The sequence below is a fragment of the Gastrolobium bilobum genome, unplaced genomic scaffold (assembly GCF_033153095.1).
Source record: "Gastrolobium bilobum isolate Gb01-03AN ecotype WA unplaced genomic scaffold, APGP_CSIRO_Gbil_v1 utg918, whole genome shotgun sequence".
NCBI classification, from domain to species: Eukaryota; Viridiplantae; Streptophyta; class Magnoliopsida; order Fabales; family Fabaceae; genus Gastrolobium; species Gastrolobium bilobum.
The window spans coordinates 94,350-119,857 of record NW_026898111.1 but is presented as its reverse complement, the minus strand read 5'-3'; the positions used below and the strand labels follow the sequence as shown (position 1 = coordinate 119,857).

Genomic DNA, 25,508 nt, shown 5'->3' with positions numbered 1-25,508 from the left:
AACTAGCTGAGGCACACAAAAAAAAAAATTCTACATATTTGGAGTATCCCTTTATCGTCATGTCTCATTTAAAATATATATGCACCATGTGAGGCGCACAACTTTGATAGTTAATGAGTTATGACTCATGGACGAGGCTGATATCAGGACTTTGCACTATAAAGACACGTGTCTAATAGCTCCAGCAAATAAAGACACGTGTACCAACAATGTCTTGACCAGCTGACACGTAGCATATGAAGTCATAAGTCATCCAATCACAGCACCCAAAAAACAAAAAAAAATCTCGCATGAAATCAAGGATTCCTCCTAACCAAGGAAAACTATATTCTATAAAAATAGAGAGACTAACAGGTCTTAAACTTGAACACAAGAATCAAAGTTGTCTCTATGCACTTTCACAACATATTACAGTCACAAACTTGCTCTTTATTTTGATTCAAGATGGTTGGAGTTGGGATTCCACTATGCGTGCAATGTGGCACCACTAGCAACCCTTGCCGGTGCAAGGTGGTGCGGCCAACACTCGGGTTCCTGGCGTTTGCAGCGGCGGCGGTGGTGGAGTGGCCGGTGGGGGCTATTGTGTATTGCTTTCGTCACATGAAGGGTCGCAAAATCATGGCTCACCCAGCCACCGTGGTTTACCCTTCAGTCACCAATGCCATACCTATCTAAGTTCTAACTTCTCTAACTATTTATTCCATGTTATTTGTCTTTGTATCCAATTTTCAAGTTCCGTGTGATAATATGTATGGTTCTTATGTATGACATTTAGAATGTAATAATTAATCTATGCTATTCTTCCTTTTATTGAAACTTTATATAGAATGCTTGGATTACATTGGTTTTTCAGTTTGCTCTTTTAAAACAAGGTTCCTTATTGTATATATTTTTTATAACATTATTGATATATATTTTTTATACCAATCATAATTACTTTTTTGAAACGACTCAGCCATCGAGTGTTCTTACAAACTTTTAATTTTTTGAGTTGCATCAATATTGCCCCAGCTCCGAACTTCCCAGTCGTCTCATTGCTTCAGTTGAATTGAATTAACCAGTAAATTGAAAGGGAGTGAAACTATAGAATGATAGAAAGAATAAACATACTATTAAAGTGAATGATAAAGAGCAAAAAAAAATACAAAAAATAAGACTGAAGTACCAGTGTTCCAATAATAAGTGATATAATTGATGATGCAAGTGATGGGTGCATTCTAATAAACTAACTAAAGTAGGAGCGGAGAAATTTTTTTTACCCGAAAATCTCAATTTTCAAAAATTTAATTTTATATTCAGTTTAAGATAATATTTGAAAATTAAAAATTTAAAAAATTTAGTTTCTTGATAATCTCCAAAAATTTCCCGTAACAAACGGGAATAAAGGTAGGATTAATGAAGAGAAATATGTTTATCATATTCTATGAGATAATTTTGGAATTCATATTTCTTTTTTCTTTGTTTCATCCCATTATTTTTATGTTTTGTATGAGACGTTTGTTTAATGCAATGTGTGAAACATATTTTCCATTAATTAATAACTATTAATATAAGAAAAACTAATCATTCATATAATTTTATATAATACCAGGCGTCTGAATAACGTATACCGTGTGCGATTTTAATATATTGTGAATGTAAAAGTATTTTACATATCATCTAATAATATATCATCAATAATTATATTAAATCAAATTGTAACATATTATTAAATAAATATACAAATTTGTTCACATTGTTAATGTATTAATTTTTTTTAATAAGAATAAAAATACGCAAGCAAACCAACGTATATGATATCGAAGTGTTAATTTAACAAAAAAAATTAAGTAGCTTATTTCAGTAATTTCTCTAATAATAATGGATGTATTTTTTAATAGTGATTTAATTTTTTTTATATTTAAATATAGTTTTTAAATGAATTTGTAACAATATATTATAAATGCTTAATTTTAATAATAATTATATAATTTTTATGAGTATGCAAAATTTTTAATAGTTTTATAATAAATAAATAGAAATATGTAACTTTCAATATAAAGAATTATATTCTTTATGAGTTTGCAATGTTTCTCTTCTTCCATTATTCTTTTCCTCCTTTCGTTATATTCGTTATTTTCTTTAGTTAACTTTCTCACTTATAATTTAAAATATGTAATTCACGTTACATAAATTTTTTCATAAAATTTCACCAAAATAATTACGAAAATTTCTTTCAAAGTTATAAAATCATAAAATAGTTTACCAAAAAATGGATCATCAAATAAATGAAAAAATTAATTAACAACTATAAATTCATAGAAAAAATTACAAAATTTATATTACAAATTATAAAAAAAATAACATTATACCCAAAGTGAAAATAACATTATACCAAAGTAAACCCTATAAATGATGACATAGCTGAAACTCCCCAAAAGATATATTTTTGGGCTTTCAACTTCTCCTTTCAATACGAGAAATTTAGAATTTTTAAATGTCTGTACAAAAAAAATACAACCCATCTTATAAAAAATAAAGGGCATTATTCTTATGTAACAGGTGACAAATCTTATCTTATGGTGAGACAAAATAAAGTGAGTCATCAATTTTTTTTATAAAAAAGAAAAAGAAAAAACATGGGACTCAGTTTTCGATGTGAAAAGAGTAGGAGAGAAGACTTTTATATAACATAAGAAAACAATTTTCAAAAAATAAATAACAGATGATGCAAAAATCAAAATGAGAGCGACATGAGAAAATACTTCTACTATAAAAGGAGAAGTGTTTTTTCCTATGCTTTTACTATTAAATGTCCAAATCATGGCATCCAAATTTATTTTACTTTTTTGCTGTTTAGTGTTTTGCATGTGGAGTAGATTTTTGATGTAATGAGAGTAGTTTTTTCCTTATCAAAAATGAAAAAAAAAAATATGAAAAGAAATAATTATAAAGACAAATATAATGTAAATATATTACTTTTTATCATATTTGATAAAAAGATTGCGGTACATCCATGTTAGATCAATAGTACCAAAAATATTTGCTTTTCATGTGACATGTATCAACCTTTTGCGTTCATTTCTCCAATATAATTATAATTAGTTAATTGTGCTTTGAAATAACTCACGTACAAGTTGTTTATTTTTTAATCATCTAGATTATGATTTAATTTTTTTAACTTCATAATCGAATATAATTGAATGATAAAAATAAATCTAACAATACGTTATCACGTAAAGCAAATACTTGAAAGAAAAAAAAAAACAGCTCTTACATAGTTACATTAATCGATTTAACTACTAATTTTTAAGTTACAACAAAAATTTATAAAAATATTAAACAAAAGAGATAGAATATGGTATTTATCTATTTTTTCATATTTACTCTATATATTTTGGGATATGATATTGTTATTACCAAATAATGTTATTATCGATGTTACTATCATATCTTAACCGTTAAGTTCCGTCAATCAATTATTATTATTTTCACAAATTAAATTCATTAATTAATTATTTATACATAATAAATAATAATTATTGATTGGTTAAAATCAACAGTTAAGATATGATAATAACATTTAAAATAATATTATTTGATAGTAAAAATATCTTATCCATATATTTTTCTCCAAAATAATTGCATCAGATTCTCAACTAACAATAAAAAAGACATAGAAATTATCTCATTCTTAAACAAATTCAATTTTATAATTATTGCTTTACGATGATTGAGGAATTTAAGGAGTTCAATTCATTCATGTTTTTGCCCTTCTTCTTTCTTTCTTCCTCATTTTCCTCAAACATCTACATTAGTAAGGTTTGAAACTGTGATCTGAAGCTTCACACTCACCACCCATTCTACTAAACTTCCAAGCCACCAATTAGGACAATCAAGTTTCTCACATCAGAGACAGAATATATTTATACGAGGTGTGAGGTACTTCTTCACCTGCTTCTTCCAATTTCGCTTGCATGTTTGGATTTTGTGAGTTTACATTGCTTTTTCTTCTTTAAGTGTCTGCAATATTCCAAAGTTTTTATTTTATTTTATTATTCACAAAAAAAAAAAAAATTCGTTTTGGTCGGTTTCATATTCCCAGTTTCGTAGTATGCAGTAAACCAGTGAGATTTTAAGATTGAATTTGGATCTGTTGTAAAAAATGGAAACTTGACCTTTACCCATTTTTCGAAAAGCCATAGTGAACAGGGAATGGGGTTTTTTTTGCAAAGCCTTGATGTTTTGGAAACTAGGAATTGTCAACTATTTGGATGCAATAAAACTTCAGGGAAAGCTGGTCTTGGATAGAAAATCTCATAGGAGATGTGATGGATGATGCCCTTTTGTCCTTGCAACATCTACCTACATATACTGTTGGAAAAAGAACTGATCATAATTTATTAATCTCACAGAAGGAGTCAGAGAAAATAAGAGCTGAACTTCACTATGTCCAAAGGGGATGTGACATTAGATTTCATGGTTCACACTGGTGAGACTGGGATATGGGTTGGAGAAAGGAAGATAGGAGCAATTGGTGTTTGAATTTCAAATGGAATCACTTCTAATGGGCTGGCATTTAACATTGATCCTGATTTGAAAAGAGAGACAGATTGTGTCCTACCTGCTGAAGAAATAATACTGGAGCAATTGGTTTTTTGTTTTACGAGAATTGCTGATTATAGTAATCTTATCTGGAAGAAGGATGCTTCATTATTGTGTTATAAAAATGAAACTGAATGAAATGTAGTTAATTTAGAAAACAGACAGATTGTTGTATAACTTTGATTTGTTCTTTTAATCTCTTGAAATGCTTTAACTGACAAGTTCTGGTATATTTGACATTTTGACATACGTTTTTAGACAATTGATTGTATAAAATATGTAATTGGACAAATCTTGTTGCTCATCATAAATCAAATTCATTACATTAATTCTAAAATTTACACATTTATATATTGTGTTTGATGATAACTAAGTCATATTTTTCAACTTTCTATATTTCTGACTTGAAAATGTTATAATAATTGTATTTTTTGTAGTGGTGCATCCACTTTCAAATGGGTGTAGTGAGGGGGGTGATATTGGATGAATCAGTATTCTTGGCTGAAGGTGGTGATGATAAAAATGTATCTTCCCTACGGTTAGGAGTTGAGTCTCTCATCCGAATACTCTTCCTGTCCAGAATCCATATGGGAATTTCTTATGGTGTGGGCCTTCCGGATGACAAGGTGAGTATTCTTAAAAGAATTGCTAGTTTGTACTCGCTTGATTGCTTTATCTTAAATGATCCTGTAAGTGAGGTTATGCCCGGATGGAGTAACACTGATGATGGCAGCATTATTTATCTGGTTTCTAACAAGAAGGAATTGTTACCTAAATTAAGTAGCTATAATTGGTTGATTGTTGTTCTGAATGTTGGAGGTGAAAGTTCATGTGACACTCCAAATATACTTCAGATTGAAAATTTAGAAGAGTTGCCATTGATCATGTGCAACTTAAATAAAAGGTCAATTGGGACCAATGCCGTGACTGTGGGCTATATAATGAAGCCTTCTCGTGTGGAAGATTTTGCAAAGAGGGGTGCATTCCCTTTGTGTCCTACTCAAAATGGGTTGATGTTCATACCTCTCTCATCCAAGCTGCCTTTATCATCTCAATTAAAGGATGTTGACATAGTTCTCCATAAAGCCACTGATGAAATATTATCTATTGAAGAGAATAAACTTACTTTTACACAGAACATGCAAGAACTGCAAAGATATTTGGATCAGCACCGGGATTGCTGTGTGATTGACCCGCTGAGTAACATTTATACTTTATTGGATCGGCTAGAAATTCAACAAGTTCTACTTGACTTGGTAGAACTGAACACTAAAGGCAGCTATTTGATCAGAGGGGCCCATTTTCTTAAGGTTGATAATTTTGATGAATTTAATTTTGTGACTGGATTAACTGAAGCTAGATTGTCTCTTCCATGTATAGTGAAACCCAAAGTTGCTTGCGGTGTCAGTGATGCACATAAGATGGCAATTGTTTTCAGAGTTAATGATTTTAAGAATTTAAGAGTTCCTCTTCCAGCTGTTATTCAGGAATATGTGGATCATTCATCCACTTTGTACAAATTTTATGTCTTGGGTGAACAAATTTTCTATGCTGTCAAGAAGTCAATTCCAAATGCTGATATTTTGATGAAATTATCTAATGGTGATGACCTCAAACCTATAGTGTTTGATAGCTTAAAATCTCTACCCACCGCTGACAGCGTCAATGATTCTGGAGCCAGTAACCATGGCATGACAAGGAATGAGTCTATTGACCTTAAGCTGGTTACAGATGCTGCAAATTGGCTTAGGAGAAGGCTTCAACTTACTATCTTTGGTTTTGATGTTGTAATTCAGGATGGCACTCATGACCATGTAATTGTGGATGTAAACTATCTCCCATCATTTAAGGAAGTACCTGATGACATCTCTATACCTGCCTTCTGGGAAGCCATTAGAAATAAGTTTGATTGTTGGATGTCTAAATAAGAATTTTGTTTGAACTTTGTGACTATTTGACAAGGTATTGTATGCCAGTGATTGCATCAGACCATTGATCAAGCACTCGACCGTATCAAGCTGGAAATGAAGTTGAATAACTCAGTCTTGCATATTTGAAGTTTGAAATACTTTAACACTCGTTAATACTATATATTTACTGTAATGTTTCTTTTGCTTCCTCTTTGCAAAAGTGCAAGGGTAAGGCTGCTAACGAATGATCCTCATTTTTACCCTCGTAACTTGGGGAGTCTTGTACACCGGGATTTGTCCTATTTAATGTTCCTTCTACTATTTGGCGTTATATTACTTCACAAGAAATTATTAGCTAGGCACTGCCTATTATAGGCACTTAAATTAACTGTTGACATGTATAAAGTTATGTGAGTTTTACTAGAAAGACACTTATCTCTAAAAGATATTCTTGCACATGTCAATGGATGGTATGAGTGCCTGTCATGAACACAAATTTCTTCTTGTTTAATGTCTCATCTTAAGGATAGTTTTATACTCGCATTGTTATGTGGACACATGCAAGACATTTTACTTATGAGGAGGGAGAAACTTCACTTTTCTGGAAGAAAAATTCTTTATGCAAATCTCTTCGGAACACATCATTTTACATGTAAGTTATGTAAACTTATAAAGTGTAGATATGTAGAAAATGAGGTACATTTTATTGTAATTAAATGGTGAAAACTGTATAGATATGAAGTGATATGTGTATTAGTGTGTGTGAGTAGGGAAATAATATACCTTGTGCAGCTTAGCTACTTATCTAGCTACGTATGTGTTTTATCCCTTCAATTTATTTATTTTTTTAAATTGGTTCTTGAGTTATATTTTATAAGGGAAAACTCCGTGTGAGTTATTTTCTCTAAATCTAAAATGACATTGTTTTAGGGTTTAGAAAAAAAAAAAAAATTTGAGAATTTTATTTTTTTCTTGTAATATGAATTTTCTTAAAATTGGATCTTTATTATTTAAAAACATTTTTAAATAGGAAAATGAATTAAAAAGAAAAACAAAAAACAAGAATATTAGGAAGGAAAAAAAATGTTAATGTTTCTATTTTTCTTATATGAAAAAAAGGAAGGATTATATCGACAAACTTTTTTTCTTATAAACTTACAAATTACATTAAGTCTGACTAGTCAGACTTCAATTAAGAGTGTATAACTAGTCAGAATTAGTGTAGTTTGTAAGAAAAAAAGTTTGTCAATATAACATTTCTCAATTAAAAAATCTTTTGAAACTTCTTTGAACTTGACATTTGGAACCTGATATTCAATCATTAAGTAATTTCTTTTGCTAAAAATTGCAAGAAGCAATTAGTTATCGAGCTCTATTATTGGGAATAATAAAAAGATCTCTGAATACTCAAAGTTTCATATCAGAAGCGAGTTTTCAAGAAAAAGTTAGGATTTTAGCAAATTCCTAAGATATTGTTTTAAAACTTGAAGTGACTAGAAGTCTTCCATTCACATGGATCCTTCTTTTGGTTCTTCCTTAACCAACCAGAAAAAGTCACTTTTGGGTAAGCTATGCCTATACGTCAAACAATTTAAAGTAATATTTTTTCATCTTCTTACCTTTAACACTACAAATGTATAAAATGTATAAACATATCTATATCAATATATTGGCTACAGATTTAAGTGCTGCTATGACTTGCATCTGCTTAAATGACTATAAGGAATGGTGGCTATTGAGTAGCTGCTTCTTCATGAATTTCTCCTTGTTCCACTGGATTGAAACTCACTCGTTTCTGAAAATTCATATTCAAGAAAGAACATTAACTTAATTCCCTGAAAGAATTACATATTAGCTAATTAATATGACTATGTTTATTAATTATGAAACTACAAATTTATATCATAAGCTAATAGAGTAATAGACCAACATTAAAATGTTCTACTCTTGTTTCTTGTTAACTTGGGTTTTCGTATACACTAAGTCAAGTTTCCAACAACCCACTTTTTCATAGGCGACACAACTAGTAAACAAATAATAGTTAATGCTACATTTCTCTCTAGAGTTGCTTACACACTGACGAAGTTGATTTTTGATAAAAATAGTAGGAGACAAAATGGGTTGTGAATTATTCAAAACCAAAGCATTCTAGACTTCATTTGAATACTATCCAATTTTCAAGGTTCTAGAATTGAATAAAAAGAAAATTATTGTTTCTACATGTGATTTGAAGTTTCACATTTTCATTTATAGTGCCTATGTCATTTCTCATTATTATCATTCGTACAATCATTTTTAATAATAAAATAATGTTAAAAGTCATTAGAATTGGACTAGAGAAAAAACAAATTAGATAACATGAGGTTATAAATTTAAATCTCAGTATCATCATTGTATTTAATAAAAGTAATTAATTAAAAACCAAATAGAAAATGATAAAAAAAAATTCTATTTTTTTTATCACAAATTGTATGTTGTGAGTAGAGGTGGCAAAGCGGGCTGCCCGCCCTGCCCCGCCAAAAGCCCGCCAAAAAGCGGGCTGGCCCGCCCTGCCCCGCCATTGAAGGTGGGCTAGATATCTCTGCCCGTCCCGTCCCGATTGGGCGGGCGGGGCAGGCTGCCCGCCAAGCCCGTCACATTTTACACTAAAAATACTAAAAATTAAAAAAAAAAAAATCAGCCCGGGCGGGCTGGCGGGCTTGGCGGGGCGGGCAGCGGGTTTAGAAAACTCAGCCCGCCCCGCCCCGTTTGGCGGGCGGGGCGGGCCGGCCCGGCGGGCTCGGCCCATTTTGCCAGCTCTAGTTGTGAGAAGTAATTATTTGAAATAAATTTTAAACAAAACATAGTTTAATTTAGTATATAACTACGATTTAAATTTTAAACAATATATATATATATATATATATATATATATATATATATATATATATATATATATATATATATATCGAGGTAGGATACTTTGACACCAGTGTCAAATTTTAAATTGGACACCTCATCTGAGAGCCGTTAGATCAAAAAAGATCAACGACTCTGATTTGTGAAATTTGACATTGATATTAAATGATCCTACCTCATATATATATATATATATATATATATATATATATAATGTGAAAATTAAAAACCGACTTTTGTATGCGATCTCACATTTGACTTCTGCTTATATATTTTGCTGGCCCATCGATATGGTCCATATATTGAATTGAGAACCAAGCATTTAACATGAACAATGTGAAAAAATGTTTTAACAAGAAACCTCATAAACAATGTGAAAAACCCAATGCAAGACAGAATATACTCATCCAAACACTCTTTTGACATTCCAACCATTCTTTTTATTCTTAAATTAGAATATGTCAAATCTAAACATTCAAATTTGATTTTCTATTTCCTTTTTTTTGTAATTTTTTATTTAATGTCAACTCAAAACGGCAATTTTGGAAGTACAATACTTATGCTTACTGAAATAGAACGAATCTTGTAATCAGCCTAAAAATATCACACATCACAAGTCATTAGCTCAACTTACATTATTTAAATTAATAATCATGATTATTAATTTATATATAAATTAATAAAAAAAATATAAACACATATATAGAGTCCAACAACCAAACAAATTTTCAAAGATTCGAGAATGTAATTTGACAATATTAAAATTAATAAAATAATGAATGACAATTAAAGAAACACATACCCTTCGTGGCTTGTTGTGATTATGAAGCTCTCCGCCACCGTCCACGGCGGCATTATTCCCCATATACAAACTTATGATCTTCTCCGCCACATCGGTTCCGTCGTGGCTCTCCTCCATTAACCTATCCAACTGGGCTTTAGGAAGCCTCATTTTTACCGTCGTGGGCCCACCATTTACTGGGCCGGGCCCATCCATGCCAAGATTAGACGAAGGTTTCACGAGGTCCGAAACGGAGCGTTTCGACAGCATCAAGAAATCGAGCCTATCCTTAGCGTTCATGCCGCGGATACCACTGGATCGCACCCTCCTCGGTAATTGTTGTTGTTGTTGTTCGGGCTGAGGTTTCGGTAACTCAACCAAGAAATAGATTTTCTTGGGCTTGAGCTTGTGGTGAGGTTCGAGTGGCTTGGCCCGAAGCCCGAAATGTTTCACGGCTTGAGAATCAAGGAGAACGTGACCGGGGTAGTCTTTAACGACGTCGTTTGCTGTAGCTGGTGTCTTCAACTTGAAAGTCTCACCATCTATCTTCATCACCTTTGCTTTTTTACTCCCTCCTATGGCGTTTCCCATTCTTTTTTATTGGTTGTGTTTTAAGACAAAGGGTGGTGGTGTTTGCTATTTATATTGCAATCATGGGAATGTGTTAATAAGTAAAAGGTTGACAAAAGCACTTCGGAATTTTGGGAGGGGTTTGTGTGAATTAGTGGAAATTCGCTACCGATTCCATACAAATATAATGATGAATGACTTTTGTGTATTAAATAATACTAGCTAGTGTGAAACCATTGATTTTAACGCGTAGATTATTTCACGAGTTTGAGTTGCAGTTATAGTAAAATGACACAAGGTCAATCATCACGTGTGAAAAAGTGATCATATTATTTGATCATAACTGTTTATTGATGATGAAATAAGAGAGAAAAAAGCGTATAATTTTTAAAGGAGTGATTCTGATCAAATAACATGATAACATGACCATTTTTTCACACGAGAAAATTTACTTTCAAAATAATAGAATATAATCTTACCTGATTCGAATTGAAATAATCGATGAATTTATGAATTAATCTCAATCAGATGGTTATAAATATGGAGAATGATGACATATTTAGTCTTTCCTTTAAGTGTTTAATGTCTCTTATGTTGTAGGAGATAAAATTATCTTTTACATATACATAAAAGTGCATTAGACCTATTTATTTTTTTCTTCTCTGCACATAATTTTATCCTCTACAATATAAAAAATATTAAACTTTTTCTTTAAAATTATTCCTAATATTTATTTAGAACATGTAACCCAATTAATATTATATGATTAGCCAGATCTCACTTTTGGTTCGTTCATGATAAATTATTCACAAAATTAGTTTATTCTGTATATTTAATTGTATTACAAGTATCAAATTTTAAATATTTCCAAGGAGATGACTAGAAGTATCATTACCCCTTCTAAATATGAGATGTGGAGCCAAGCCAAACTTTCAATCTTAATCCAACTCCTGTACCCTTTGAAATAAAAAGAAGTGGGGTATGATTATATTATATTCTTTTCACATCTTGTTTGTCTAGATCTCTACCGAAAAAGTAACTTTAATGTTAACTTTTTATTCACTTTAAATTTGTAACTGTTATTATATCGGTGGATAAATAGTACTACACCAATGTCTTGAGAATTTAGATATGACTATTGATGCAGTTATACAATCTTACAAGAAAATATAATGTAAGTTGTAAATACAAAATAACATTGATACAAGCATACATAAAATAGTTGATATCTAAATATCCTTACAATAAAAAAATTTATTGGTTATTAATATATATGATGCAATCAATTGTCAATTGAGCCAAGGAGTACATTATTTCAAGAGGCACTAGTTTCTTTTTGAAATTGTTTTTAACATGTAGAGTACTTCTAGTATACAAGAGTCTCAAAACTACTTATGTTGCATGACTTCTAACATGTTAGGCAACTTTTGAAATGGATTAGGCCATCAAGAGGTATTTTTTAGATTTTACTCTTCTTCTTTTTTTCGTTTTCATTTTAAGCAATATATGTCAGTTTCAAACGGGTGCCCTTAAATTATACGATTTTGTCCTATATGAACTTACCAAACAGCATTTTGTCTTTTGATATCAGTTTTTCTTTTTCTTTGGCATTTTCTGTCGGCACATGCTATAGCAGCTTAAACTTCATCACACGGTGTAATTTACATGGTGTCGGCAATAAATCATATTTGTTTTGTAAAATTTGATTAGTTTAAACTAATTAAACAATAGGATGATATATATTACAAAAAAAATAGCTGCTATAATATAATACTAGAAGGCTAAAACTTAAGTGAAAATGGTTGAACCTTAACCCAATTGGTAACCAAGTCCTTTGAAGACATCCAAGTCTAGGGACATATCTAAAGTAATCTCACCAAACAACAACTCTAATGTCTGTAGTTACAACTGGTCTTCGACTAAGCAGCTAGGTCAAATGACTAAGCCGCATGAAACAATAATATTTCTCTAGAAGTGTGGTAACTTCCAATTATTTGGTTAGTACTAATTATATATACTAGATCAGAAATTTTTTATTAAGGAGACTCATTTTCCAAAAGCTTTCTGAAGATTTACCCTTCTAATCATTTTTATGAAATAATTTTCAGTTAAAAGAGGCATCGTTTTCTTTTTATTAAATGATTTTCAGTTTGAAAGAGACATTGACTTTTTACTATAAAGATATGAAGATCTCATATTTCAACAAACTATAACCTAACAACTACACTCACTTCAACAAGCATGAAAAATTTGCTCCAATCAAACTTGGGTGGGGGATATAGAGGCTTATAGATTGGACCAAACTTCAACCTAACCTTTGAGATTCCTTTTAACGATTAATAGGGAAGTCTAAGACATAAGATGAGACATGGTGATATGCATATAAGGGAAAGATCGAGAAAGTGGTGATATGTTAAAGGAGAGACGGGATAGGTTAGTGCAAGGGTCAAATGCATTTCCTTTGTGAAATTTTTATGTACATGCAATGTATACAACCAATCATATTGTGATACATGGCATAGAATAAATATCTATTATCAAATTAAAGATTTCACGGGGCAAACTCACTACTTCAAATTAGTCTCCTTTAAAAAAATTAAATTAAATAAACGGAGAAGAAGAAAAAATTATGTAGCGCAAAATAATCAGTTTTTACGTATTTTATTATAATAATTCTAAAATTCTCAATTTTATTTTTCGGGTTAAAGAAAACCGGCCAATGACCAACTACAAACGGACAACACAGGGTACAACAAGGCCCAAACCAATGAAGAAGAAACAGATCAACAAGAGAAACTTAAAAAGAAGGTTAATGAGGGTTGGCACATATATCATATATGACACAGTTGATAAAATTTTCTACCATGCTAGTTGTGGCTTGAGTTAGATTTTCAAAAAAAAATCTTTGATAGGTGATATATAATCCCACTTTAAATCTTCAATGGGGCATGTATCTCCTAATCTAAACTTTCAAATACCAATAAAAAAAAGGGACTACACAGGTTAAACTCTCATTTTACACTTCTCATTTTCATTTTTGTTTGCCAACATAATTTTCAAATAATGGAATACAAACCGGGAGTACTCAACTAACCTATTCTACAATTATTCTAAAAAGGCATATAATGATTTTTTTAGTTTTTCAATACTAATTAAACTCTTTCATGTATATTAATTTTAAATCCTCCCTTTTTTTGAATCCATGCAAATCAAAATCTAAGAAATTACTTGAATTATGGTCTGAATTTCACAACAGATCATAAGAATGACGTGCATCACAACTCTACCAGATTTGGATTCTGACCTTCTTGGGAAAGAGTAACAATCAAACATGAGTGACCTATTCTTATTAATTATTTTCCAAACGCTGATGAAAATGACCACATAAAAATGGCTAGCAAATGGATGTCAATTCCAAGTAGTCTCCCTAAGTGCTGGTTCATCTTGCTTTGTTTGAATTTTGAATAAAGTTTATGACTTATATGAGCAAGCTAATTTTCTTCAGTTTAGTGAGTCCGTCATTAATAATTGAAAAAGTGTGTCATTTTAAAGAATGTAAAGTTATGTCATTTTAAGAGAAAGAAAAATATAGATAAAGAAAAAAAAAGAGTTGACAAAAAAAATAAAGGTGTGAATCCCACCTATTTATAAAAGTGAAATAATATAAGTTGTGTCGTTTAAAAGGATAAACATTTTTCTCTTAATAATTTCGGTCCATTGAAAATAACAATCAATGTTCAATTCATATATGCTTTGTCTAAGCAGCCGCCGCCAAATCGACCTTCTCTCTCTCTCTCGGTTTTTTGGTTATATCCAAAACGACCTTTTGTGTTGCAAGCCGAATGCTGCATTAAATTCAGAAGTTTGCCTAAGTCCAACTTTAATGGATACAAGGACGTTCATTTCTTATCCTCATGTAATTAAAACCCATCACAATTCCCATATTCTTATCTTATCTCAAAATATTCAAATCTATCCAAGTTGCATACACATCAGGATCCTCCACAGTTATTTGAGAATAATTAATAGAAGAGGGGAAACTCATACAAATAAATTGTACAAAATTTAAAGGGCACATTATTCTTACTAAGAGTAATAAGTCTCGTACTCAACGTCAATCATTAATTCACTTGTATTCAATGATTCACATAATTAATAAATTAAAATCGTTAGATATAAATAAAATCAATATTAAGATTTGAGAATGTAATTTATACTATGTAAAATGATCCTATCCCAAATTTAAAATTAGTTGACCAACTTTATTTTTTGGTAGAATTTATGAGGCTGAATTTCTCTCCCTCTCTCTCTCTCTCAAGTATTAATAACAATTCATTTGTTTATAAAATTAAATTAATTATCGCATGGAACTAATCTGGTAACTGAATCTATGAATTAGTAATTTATGCCTTAGCATTTACTGATTATCTACATTCTATAGACTGTTTGGTGAAACAAAAGTTCTTATAAGTATTGGAAGGAGAGATAGATGGTAGCAGTCGAGTGATCATATCTGTACGGTACATTAAAAGATGCTCTTATTTACTATAACAGAAGAAAAGTGAAGAGAAAGAAATGGTGCTATGTGCCTATTTTTATAAATTAGGGTTGAAAAATTAATGGAAACAAAAATTTGGTGATTTAATGCATTTGTCCCGGGAGATAAAATTTTAAAGCTATAGTAATTGATAATTGATCTGTTACATGTAATAATTATTTTGATATTTTGCTAATTTATACCAAGAATTCTTAAAAAAAGTCTACTTTGAATTGAATTTTTATATGAGTAATAATGGTTCATAAATAAGAAGAAGATATCAATTTTTATAAAATTAGTACAAGTAAAATAAGCCAACATAGCAAATTCTGCGGCCATCATACTTTGGTTCTTGTGTTAAGATCACAATAATGGAAATGGTCCAACATCATCACATGGGGATAAAATATGTACTGGGCTTAAAATAAGGTCCAAACTTCAAATGACAAAGTTTAGGCTTCAGTATGCGCCCAATTCACAGACAAGGTAGGGCCATGAGCTTGAAATTCCAAAGCAGTAAGTTATGGGCGTTTTTGGAAGGGAACCAATTGAGAATTGATCATCTTGAACTGGCACTTGTCGTTTAACCTGCTCATAATTAATCTGAGTAATTGATTTATTAACTATTTTTGCATTGATAGCCATGTCTCATATATATGCTAATACAGAATACCTAATTAATAAGTTAAATTAATATTGAAGTTTGATGAAAACTCAACAAAATAATGCACCTAGTTAATAAACCCCAATAAAATTAACGTTATGCATTTTAATGTAAAATTGTGTGATCAACATGACAAAAAATTTTAAAATCAATGGAGATTTCAGGTTTAAAAAAATCATCTTATAAAAAAATATCTGTTAGTGTAAAAGTCTATTCAAATAGAGGAAGGTTTATACTTACAACCTATTTTCGTTTACAACCTCTTACAACAATATCTTAACTATTGATTTTCGTCAATTAACGGTTATCATTTATTCTGAATTAGAAATTTATTAATGAGTTTGATTTGCGAAAATAATAATCATTGATTGACAGAAATTAACGGTTAAGATATGATAATAAGAAATTGTAAAAAAAAAAATATTATACATATAACCTTCCTCGTTCGAATATAGTTAATATTTTTTGACAGAATTGGTATGCTAGCTCATGCATATATAGTTCTTTGTAGATCCGGCCATATTGAATTGTACGTATAAAAATCATTTTTGATTATATATATATATATATATATATATATATATATATATATATATATGTATGATTAAATAAATACAAGGATGTGATAAAAAAAAAAGGTATTATTTGATTTGGCCCCAGAACTGGAAAATGAACGAAATTGAACTTTGATTCTCGTCGTTTTAATTTCTTCTAGCTGGTAAGGACCATTTTCCTTTCTCTATTCTCCCAACAAACTACAAAGTAAGCCCATAGGTCCTAGCTAGTATGATATATCTGCAAGGAAAATATAGAAAAGAAATTGATTCCATTTCCATGTGACATTGTGACCTGCTTCGCAGGTATATCTGAATGGTGTAGCTGCCCAACATGTGATATATATATATATATATATATGTTACCGGAAATTCCCCACTCAGGTGTATATGATCACTTAGCTATGCTTATAAATGTTTTCTACCTTTATCCATAAATAAATAAATAAATAAATGTTTTCTACAGCCCGTACGTGTCGAAAGATAATTCCTACCGAATTATAGGACACCAAGAAACCTAAGTACAAATTTGACAACTAAATCAAATGGCCGTTCATTTTGTAGATATATAAGTTGATTTGAAATTTGATTATGCGATCGGTAATATTATGAAAAGCTCATTTATAAGTTGCATTCCATTTACCTACGAAGTTAACTTAATCTTCAATTGTATATAGACCAAAGAAGTTAGTGTCCCCTAACGAGAGGGCTCAGTTTTGTCCACTAAAGTTGATCAATTTCTCATTAATTCTCTAATTATCTTATTATTTAGATTTAATAGACCTCACATTGAACGATTCATCAATTTTCCAGTCTCATCGCCCAGTCCAATCCATTTTTCTAACAACGATTAATTCAAAACATTTTCTATTTTTATTCTTCCAATTAAGAATATTGTAAACATGTGAAAATAAGAACGTACATATATGTATAAAAATAGAATATTTGACCCAATGATGATAGTTCAGTTGGCGTTAGAGAAATGAGCAGGTGGGATGAGAGCATGTGTTCTATCGTTCCCAATATCATATTTAGGAGAGATTTAAAGACTTAATCATGGGACCTGCCCCGAATCGAACTAATCGCGAAGCGATGAACCAATTGAAATATCTTAAAAATAATAATTGGATACAGGTATCCAAAGCTCAAATTATGCTTTACCATAAACTAATTATCTTAAGAGCTTAATTTGTTTAGTGGTTGATAATATAATATAAAAGCTTGTATGATTATGTCATCTACAAATTGATATTTATTGTTCTTCATTCTTCTAAAATAAAAAGTAAATGAATTTCAGCATAAAGTTTGGTAAACTTGCTTATTATTTTAACTTTAAGTCCAAAAATACTTTTGCACAAGAAGATTGCTTCATTTGATTGGTTCAACCAAGCCAACCATAAATTATTTTAAATTTATATTTATATAATAATATATGTATAATAATTCAAAATAGTTAGATTTAGATAGATACTGACACAGTGACAAATTGGCAGATCCTGACATATATTTTTTATCTTCTTTTTTTGTAAGACAACAAAATGGATCCCACTCAAACTTGGTTCTAGACCAATACATGATGGCCTTTGTTTCATACGCAGTATATCCATAAAAATAAAAATAGGATATTCTTAATACCAAATAATTTTACTATCAATCTACTACCACTCTGATATATTATGTACCCCAGGAATATATTAAAAAAAAAAATTCTCTTCAGAAATTATCGACTGAAAAAGTGGGATTCAACAATAATTAGAGTGATAGTAGAATAATAATAAAAATATTTAGTAATAAGAATATCTTCAAAAACATATTCGTAGTACCTTTTGTGATTACAAAGTGTATCAAAGAGAAAAGTTGTCAAATGTTTCATGTAAGTTTAAAATTAATAGAATCTATTTAACAGAAATATCAGTCAGTTTACATACATGCAACAACGTTTTTTTTATATATATAAATCGCTTGAATTACGATCGTCAATGGACGCCAACTAATTTGGATTCAAGTTCGACATGCTTCACAAGGCAGTAAAATTTTCTCTTTCAAATTTATAACACTACTGCATACTCAAACTTCAAAGTTGAGACCACTAATTAAACTCATTACTTTTTAACTTTATATATATATATATATATATATATATATATATATATATATATATATATATTTATATATATATGGGCTTATCGTTTCTCAAGCTGCTTGAAATAATTTTATCTCCGACTACTAAATCATAACCGTACAAAGATGAATCAATGGTGATAAAGGAAGAGAGAGAAAAAGGGAATCATAATCATTCAAAGGTGAATCAATTGATATAAGGAAATAAATAAATAAAACGACGTAGTTTTGAGGTACTCGGAGATAAACTTATCTCAAGCTGCTTGAGAAATGTTTTTTCCTATATATATATATTATATATATAGGGTTTAGTGAGTGTACAGTGACTAGATACAAAATTCGGTCCAGTGCACTAAGTTCTCCTGCGAGAACAAAGTCATAGTAAATATTATAACTATGTTCTCCTGGGAGAACACCTGAAGAACACCATTATAATATTTAGTGCTCTAAGTTCTCGCGGGAAAACTTAGTGCACTGGACGATCCAGTGACTGAATTTTCATTTTTTTCATATATATATATATATATATATATATATATATATATATATATATATAGGGAATGTTATATTTACAAGCTTTTTGTTTACAAACTCTTATAAACTACACTCTTGAAGTATGACCAGTCATACACTCTTGAAGTATGACCGGTCATACTTAGTGTAATTTGTAAAAAAAAATTATAAACAGATCTTTCCTATATATATATATATATATATATATATATATATATATATATATATATATAGGGATAAGATCAACTTACACCGGTGTAAGAATAATAAATCTTACACCAAATCTTAACCGTTGATTTCTGTGCATCCAATGGTTGAGATTTATTAGAAATTAAAAATTAATTAATGTGAGACCTGATAAATCTTAACCGTTAGATGCAAAAAATCAATGATTAAAATTTGGTGTAAGACTTATTATTCTTACACTGGTGTAAGATGATCCTGCCCCATATATATATATATATTAAGAATGATCTGTTCACAAATTTTTGCAAATTATACTGTGTGTTCCCGGAAGTACATAGTGTAACCTAGTGTACCTCCGGGAGTACATAGTATAGTTTGTAAACAAAAGTTTGTAAATATAATCTTCCTCGTATATATATTATACAATTATTACTTTATAAAAGAAACATATAATGCATGGATATAAGACTAGCTGCAACCACTCTTCAAAATCGGATTGACTGCTAAATTGATTGGAAATTGCAACGACTAATTCCAACATTTCTTGATTGGAAATTGGAAATTGGAAATTGGAACTTAGGTTGAGTACTTAATTCAAAATTTATTTGCTGTAGCACTATAAAGGGAAATACATTAAGTGTTTCAAAGTTCAAATTCCAATTCTAAACAAATCTCAACCCCAGCTTGTATACATACTAGAAATCATTGTGTTACCTTGTATGATATACTGCAAGGTCGTGCTCTGCTGCTGAATCAATTAACCTCATATATTATTATAATCAATGGATCATATGCATCTTGCAATGTTTTTGACTCTGTAGATATATATTTTGACATAGATATACACCTCAATCTAATCAATAACTAATTATCGAAACAGAAGAAGGGTAGGAGCGGAATCATCATCGATTTTTCTTGTGTTAGAGAACTCAGAAATAGGTTTAGGTTTGTCTTCCACAGCTGGAACAAGTTTAGGCGAAGGGAAAGCAATGGTTAGGTCAAGATTTAAGTGGGATGAAGAAGAAGAATTAACCACTGCTGTTTCTACATGACAAAAACTCATTGTATCTGAACCATTGGATTTGATTAAAGGGACTCTATTGTTCAATGACCCAGATGATGGTGCACTGGTAGCAGAAACATTGTGAGCATGTCGAACAGGGAAGCTTCGGTGTAGCTTATGATTATTTGGATCAATTCCCATCTTTATTAACTTTCTGCGTATGTGAGAATTCCAATAGTTCTTCACTTCGTTATCTGTTCGTCCTGGCAATCTTCCAGCTATGAGTGACCACCTAACACCATATAATATATATCCCAACTATATCAAATTCAATTCATCACCCCTTTTATTTTGGTATAAAGAGAAAGAGAGAAAAAAAAGTAATATAATTTGGACATACAAAGTGGGAAAAAGAATCCTCAAAATTAATATTGCCTTTTAAATCAATAAATAAGGATTAACCTTTAAATTTTAAATAATTAAGATTATAAAGAACTTTGAAATAAAAGTTTCCATAACTAGATATATAATAAACTAAGAGAGAGGAAAATCAAAGTACCGATTGCCAAGGAGGGCATGGAGTTTGATGATGAGGTCTTCTTCATCTTGGCCAAAATTGCCACGTTTAATGTCTGGTCGTAGATAATTTATCCATCTCAACCTACAGCTTTTGCCACAACGATGCAACCCTGATATAACCTTATATGTTAAATTTGTAAGTTTTGGGTGTAGATAACGAAGGAATTAATGGTGGAATTAATAAAGAAAAATGAATTGTTGATTAAACTATTGAAGGTTATGGATTTGAGATAAAAGGGTTTAGAATTGCTTAAAATATTACACAACTAATTAAGAGACATTAGATTTGAAATGCTCAATAATTTTAAGAGAAAACCCTAGAGATAATGCAAGTTATTGTCTCTATCATGTATGGACCCGAATAATTATGCTTTTATCTATTGAGTTTGTATGTATATTATTGAATTATATTATTAATATATCCATAAAAAAACTAACCTGCAGCCTTGGGAAGGGAACGCCAACTTCCTTCGCCATGAGTTCGGATGTAATCAATAAGCTTTTGGTCTTCTTGCTTGGTCCAAGCACCTTTGTTAGTGTCTTCTTTGTCACAACAAGGTTTTCTCATTGTTATTTGGCTCTCTATGCTCCCCCACCCCACAAGTGTGGATGTTATTGTGAACTTGTGTGGTACCCAAAACACTAATAACAATGAAGGTAGAAGGGAGAGAGAGAGTGTATGTGGGGAAGCCCTAGGGAAAGGCACAAACTGGGGTAGATATATATGCTTAATGTTAGGAACGATGGAGATGGAGTTGGGGGATATGGTTTGACTTGGACCGGTGGTTTTGGCTGTGTAGGTGGGTCACATATTCAGTTGTATATGGTTTTGATGATACGATATATGGTACTTAATTTGTTTCTCTATTGCTTACTGTTAAGTAAATGTCATTTTCAATGGCTCGTTAGAAATGGTTATTAATTGGTGGTTGTCATGGATAAGTTTCAGAGATGGTGTGTACATTTGAGTCAACTGATTCGTTGATTCAATTTCAAGATTCATTTTGGCATTGAATTTTTAAGTATTATTAATTTAGAATGTCTCTCAACAAGAATAATGTTAGGTATACACATTTTTACATATATATTATCTGAAATTTGTATAATTTCATAGAGTTTCATCACACACATAAACTCTTGATTTGTTATGTGCACAGTAAAGGTGTATAAAAACTACGGGGAAGGATCCATTTACAAATTTTTTTTATAAATTACACTAAGTATGACCGGTCATATATTTTTTATTGAAGTATGATCGGTCATGCTTAGTGTATTTTGTAAATAAAAAATTTGTAAATATAATCTTCTCCAAAAACTATTATTTTCCCGACTGTCATCTTATGTGTTGACCTCTATCTATATATATATATATATATATATATATAGTGGCGGACACAAGCAATTTTATTTATGTCTGCATATTTAGGGATGGAGTTCGGTGGTAATGCCCCCGCATTTTTTTTAAAGAAAATTTTAAATATATTAAAAACAAAAAGAATATAAACAAAAAAGAAAAGAAAACTGAAACTTAGTACAAAAATAAAGCACTTTTTGAGTCCTCAACAAAAACCATGGGACCCAATTTAATTCCTTAGAAAAAAATTGACTCTTGTTCCCTCTGAATTTCAAAATAGACCCATGTTAGTCTTTTTGAAGGACTAACGTAGGTCTTCTTTAAATTTCAGAGGAACCACAATTTCAACTAACCGAGTCTATTTTAGAATTCAGAGGGACCGAGAGTCGACTTTTTTTTCTAAGAGATTAAATTGGGCTCTGTAATTCTAATTTTTGTTGTGGATACAAAATATACTCTCTCTTTTTTTCCAAAAATTTGTGTGTGCACTTGCACACACTTGCACCAATACAGGTCCGCCCCTGTATATATATAAATATATATATATATGGGGAATGATCCGTTTACAAATTTTTTTTACAAATAACATTAAGTATGACCGGTCATACACTCTTGATTGAAGTATGACCGCGGTCATACTTAGTGTAGTTTGCAAGAGTTTGTAAACAAAAAGTTTGTAAATATAACCCTACCATATATATATATATATATATATATATATATATATATATATATATATATAGTAGGTTATATTTACAAACTTTTTGTTTACAAACTCCATTATATACTCTCGGAATACACTATGTACTTCCGGGAGTATACAGTGTAATTTACAAAAATTTGTAAATGGGTCATTCCCCTATATATATATATATAATGTAGTTTGTACGAATTTGTAAAAAAAAAAGATTTTAAATATAACCCTCCACACACACATATATATATGAAGTTTACATTTCTACAGCTGTTGTACGTGCAACAGTCAAATACTTGCCATATATATACGTAAAAACATTAAATATGGGGAATCATAACCACACTAAATATGAAAGCATTAAATGTGGAAAATTATAACCATACCCCTGCCATTGTTGTACGTAAAGCGACTGTAGAAATAATTATATATATATAGGGAAAGATCTGCTTACAAACTTTTTTTACAAATTACACAAAGTATGACCGGTCATACACTCTTGATTGAAGTGTGACCGGTAATACTTAGTGTAGTTTGTAAACAAAAAGTTTGTAAATATAACCTTCTTATATATATATATATATATATATATATATATAAGGTAGGATCCTTTGACAACTCATCTGAGAGCCGTTAAATCAAAAAAAATCAATGGTATAACATGCTTACAAATCAGAGTCGTTGATCTTTTTTTATCTGACGGCTCTCAGATGAGGTGTCAAACTTCAAATTTGACACCGGTGTCAAAGGATCATATATATATATATATATATATATATATATATATATATATATATATATATATATATATATAGGCAAGATATTCTTACACCGATGTAAGAGTTAGAAGTCTTATACTCAATCTTGACCATTGATTCACATGTATCCAATGGCTCACATTACTAAAAAATTAGATCCCTTAGATATAAGTGGGATCAACAGACAAGATTGAGAATGTAACTTACACTGGTGTAAAATGATCCTGACCCTATATATATATATATATATATATATATATATATATATATGAAAAAGTATATCTACAGCCACTTTAGATAACATTATTTATAATTATCCTTTTTAACTAAATTTGATCAGTAAGACATAGTTATAACAATAAAACTATTTTTTTATTTCCTCAGACATTGTCGGCTGACATGATGGAGAGAGAAAATGTAATTTTTATGTCTTATTGGTCAGACTTAATTAAAAAGGGATAGCTGTGGACAATCTTATATAAAAGTGGCTATAGAAATGTTTAACCCATATATATATATATATATATATATGGTCAGATTATTTTATATCGGTGTAAATTACACTCTTAACCTTGGTTGCAGTTCTGATTTACTAAATATGTGGACTGTTAAATACAAGCAAATTAGTGGCCAAGATTTAGTGTAAAACTTATTATTCTTACATCAGTGTAAGAATAACCTATCACACACACACACACATATATATATATATATATTGGTACACACATAAAACACAGTGTAAATTTAGTTTAGTTTTCTTCGATTTCTTAAATAAAAAACGACAACCAAACTATACAGATTTATTTTTATTAAAAAAAATGAACAAAACCAAATTTAATTAATTGGTGATATATATGATATGAGAGTAGATCATAATGAATTACTCTCTTCAGTGTAAATATGTTTCTTTTTTCTCACCTTATAATGAAAAGATAATATGAGAAACAACCATGCATTTCGGTTCATATGAAACAACTTTATCCAAAGAAACGAAAGCAGCAGGAATTTCCAGAATCACTATTGGATCACGCTTCGCAGTTTTCATCCTCGTACGCATAGGTACCCATCATTTAGAAAGCAAAGTCAATGTTGCAGATTTAAGGAAAGGACTGGCAGTTGGGACTGATCAGTGATGGGAGAAGCTTCATATTGTACTTATTTATGAAACGCGGATTAGCTACTCTTTTTCAAATTTAGGTTTGGTGGAGTCCAAATCTAACGTTCTAAACTATTTTTACTTTATATTTATTTTTAATATTTTATGTGAGAAACAAAAAAAAAAATAACTATAAGGACTCTTTACCATTTAAAATAAGAGGAGGGATATTCTTACTACCAAAATTTTTTACTACCAACTCATTACCTATCTAATCACCATTGGATCAACATTTTCTCTTTTTTCAAAAAAGTTTTTAGCATTCTCTCTCTTTGAATCAATAGTGATTAAATAGGTAGTAAGTTAGTAGTAGAAAATTTTGGTAATAAGAATATCCTCTCTCTTAAAATAAACCGTAAAGAAACTTGTTCCGCATATATAATATGATTCTAAATATTTTATATTCCTATATTTAAGTATAATTAACATGGATAAGTAACCAATGCACAAAGCATTTTTTTTTTTTTTGATAACGAGCTTTTTTAATATATCAGTTGCTATGCTAGACTATTATAAGCCTGTTCCATTATCTCACATTCAAGTCGGTTATTCTGATTGTGTACGATTCTATATTAGAATAAGACTTCCCCTGCAAATTTCCTCTAATTAAACAGCCCGTACTCATGTCCTCTATTAGGTTCACCGG

The 25,508-nt window shown here is 30.3% G+C and overlaps 4 protein-coding genes and 1 pseudogene across 7 annotated transcripts; 3 read left to right on the top strand and 2 right to left on the bottom strand.

The window, feature by feature from the left end:
- The first annotated feature begins 387 nt into the window (after positions 1-387).
- Positions 388-790, top strand: LOC133312970 (uncharacterized). The gene has a single exon (XM_061514267.1). The coding sequence runs from the start codon at positions 445-447 to the stop codon at positions 673-675; it is 231 nt and encodes a 76-aa protein (XP_061370251.1). The 5' UTR covers positions 388-444; the 3' UTR covers positions 676-790.
- A 2,965-nt stretch (positions 791-3,755) lies between these two features.
- On the top strand, positions 3,756-7,185 carry LOC133312948 (inositol 1,3,4-trisphosphate 5/6-kinase 4). Of its 2 annotated transcripts, none has more exons than XM_061514243.1 (2): positions 3,756-3,914; positions 5,022-7,185. In XM_061514243.1, exon 2 carries the CDS (start codon positions 5,040-5,042, stop codon positions 6,510-6,512), a length of 1,473 nt encoding a protein of 490 aa, XP_061370227.1. In that variant the 5' UTR covers positions 3,756-3,914; positions 5,022-5,039; the 3' UTR covers positions 6,513-7,185. The 2 variants fall into 2 exon arrangements, with proteins under 2 accessions (XP_061370227.1, XP_061370226.1); XM_061514242.1 differs by having other exon boundaries at positions 3,756-3,921.
- On the top strand, positions 4,220-4,794 carry LOC133312963 (octanoyltransferase LIP2, mitochondrial-like; annotated as a pseudogene).
- A 922-nt stretch (positions 7,186-8,107) lies between the features above and the next one.
- On the bottom strand, positions 8,108-10,766 carry LOC133312958 (uncharacterized protein At1g66480-like). 2 transcript variants are annotated; one of them, XM_061514256.1, is made up of 2 exons: positions 10,195-10,766; positions 8,108-8,329 (listed from the first exon to the last, which is right to left on the bottom strand). In XM_061514256.1, the coding sequence occupies exons 1-2, from the start codon at positions 10,762-10,764 to the stop codon at positions 8,246-8,248; spliced, it is 654 nt and encodes a 217-aa protein (XP_061370240.1). In that variant the 5' UTR covers positions 10,765-10,766; the 3' UTR covers positions 8,108-8,245. The 2 variants fall into 2 exon arrangements, with proteins under 2 accessions (XP_061370240.1, XP_061370241.1); XM_061514257.1 differs by having other exon boundaries at positions 8,108-8,289.
- A 9,165-nt stretch (positions 10,767-19,931) lies between these two features.
- On the bottom strand, positions 19,932-21,581 carry LOC133312938 (myb-related protein 330-like). 2 transcript variants are annotated; one of them, XM_061514227.1, is made up of 3 exons: positions 21,339-21,581; positions 20,881-21,010; positions 19,932-20,613 (listed from the first exon to the last, which is right to left on the bottom strand). In XM_061514227.1, the coding sequence occupies exons 1-3, from the start codon at positions 21,466-21,468 to the stop codon at positions 20,187-20,189; spliced, it is 687 nt and encodes a 228-aa protein (XP_061370211.1). In that variant the 5' UTR covers positions 21,469-21,581; the 3' UTR covers positions 19,932-20,186. The 2 variants fall into 2 exon arrangements, with proteins under 2 accessions (XP_061370211.1, XP_061370212.1); XM_061514228.1 differs by having other exon boundaries at positions 20,881-21,020; positions 21,339-21,505.
- Between the last annotated feature and the right edge of the window lie 3,927 nt (positions 21,582-25,508).

Bases quoted from the DNA above. Each gene is read 5' to 3' on its own strand.
- LOC133312970 (XM_061514267.1), top strand. From the start codon at position 445: ATGGTTGGAGTTGGGATTCCACTATGCGTGCAATGTGGCACCACTAGC.
- LOC133312948 (XM_061514243.1), top strand. From the start codon at position 5,040: ATGGGTGTAGTGAGGGGGGTGATATTGGATGAATCAGTATTCTTGGCT.
- LOC133312958 (XM_061514256.1), bottom strand. From the start codon at position 10,764: ATGGGAAACGCCATAGGAGGGAGTAAAAAAGCAAAGGTGATGAAGATA. The intron at 8,330-10,194 runs GTATGTGTTTCT...TAATTCTTTCAG, and splicing joins ATCACAACAAGCCACGAAGG to GGAATTAAGTTAATGTTCTT.
- LOC133312938 (XM_061514227.1), bottom strand. From the start codon at position 21,468: ATGAGAAAACCTTGTTGTGACAAAGAAGACACTAACAAAGGTGCTTGG. The intron at 21,011-21,338 runs GTTAGTTTTTTT...AGGTTATATCAG, and splicing joins TTCCCTTCCCAAGGCTGCAG to GGTTGCATCGTTGTGGCAAA. The intron at 20,614-20,880 runs GTACTTTGATTT...ATATGGTGTTAG, and splicing joins CATGCCCTCCTTGGCAATCG to GTGGTCACTCATAGCTGGAA.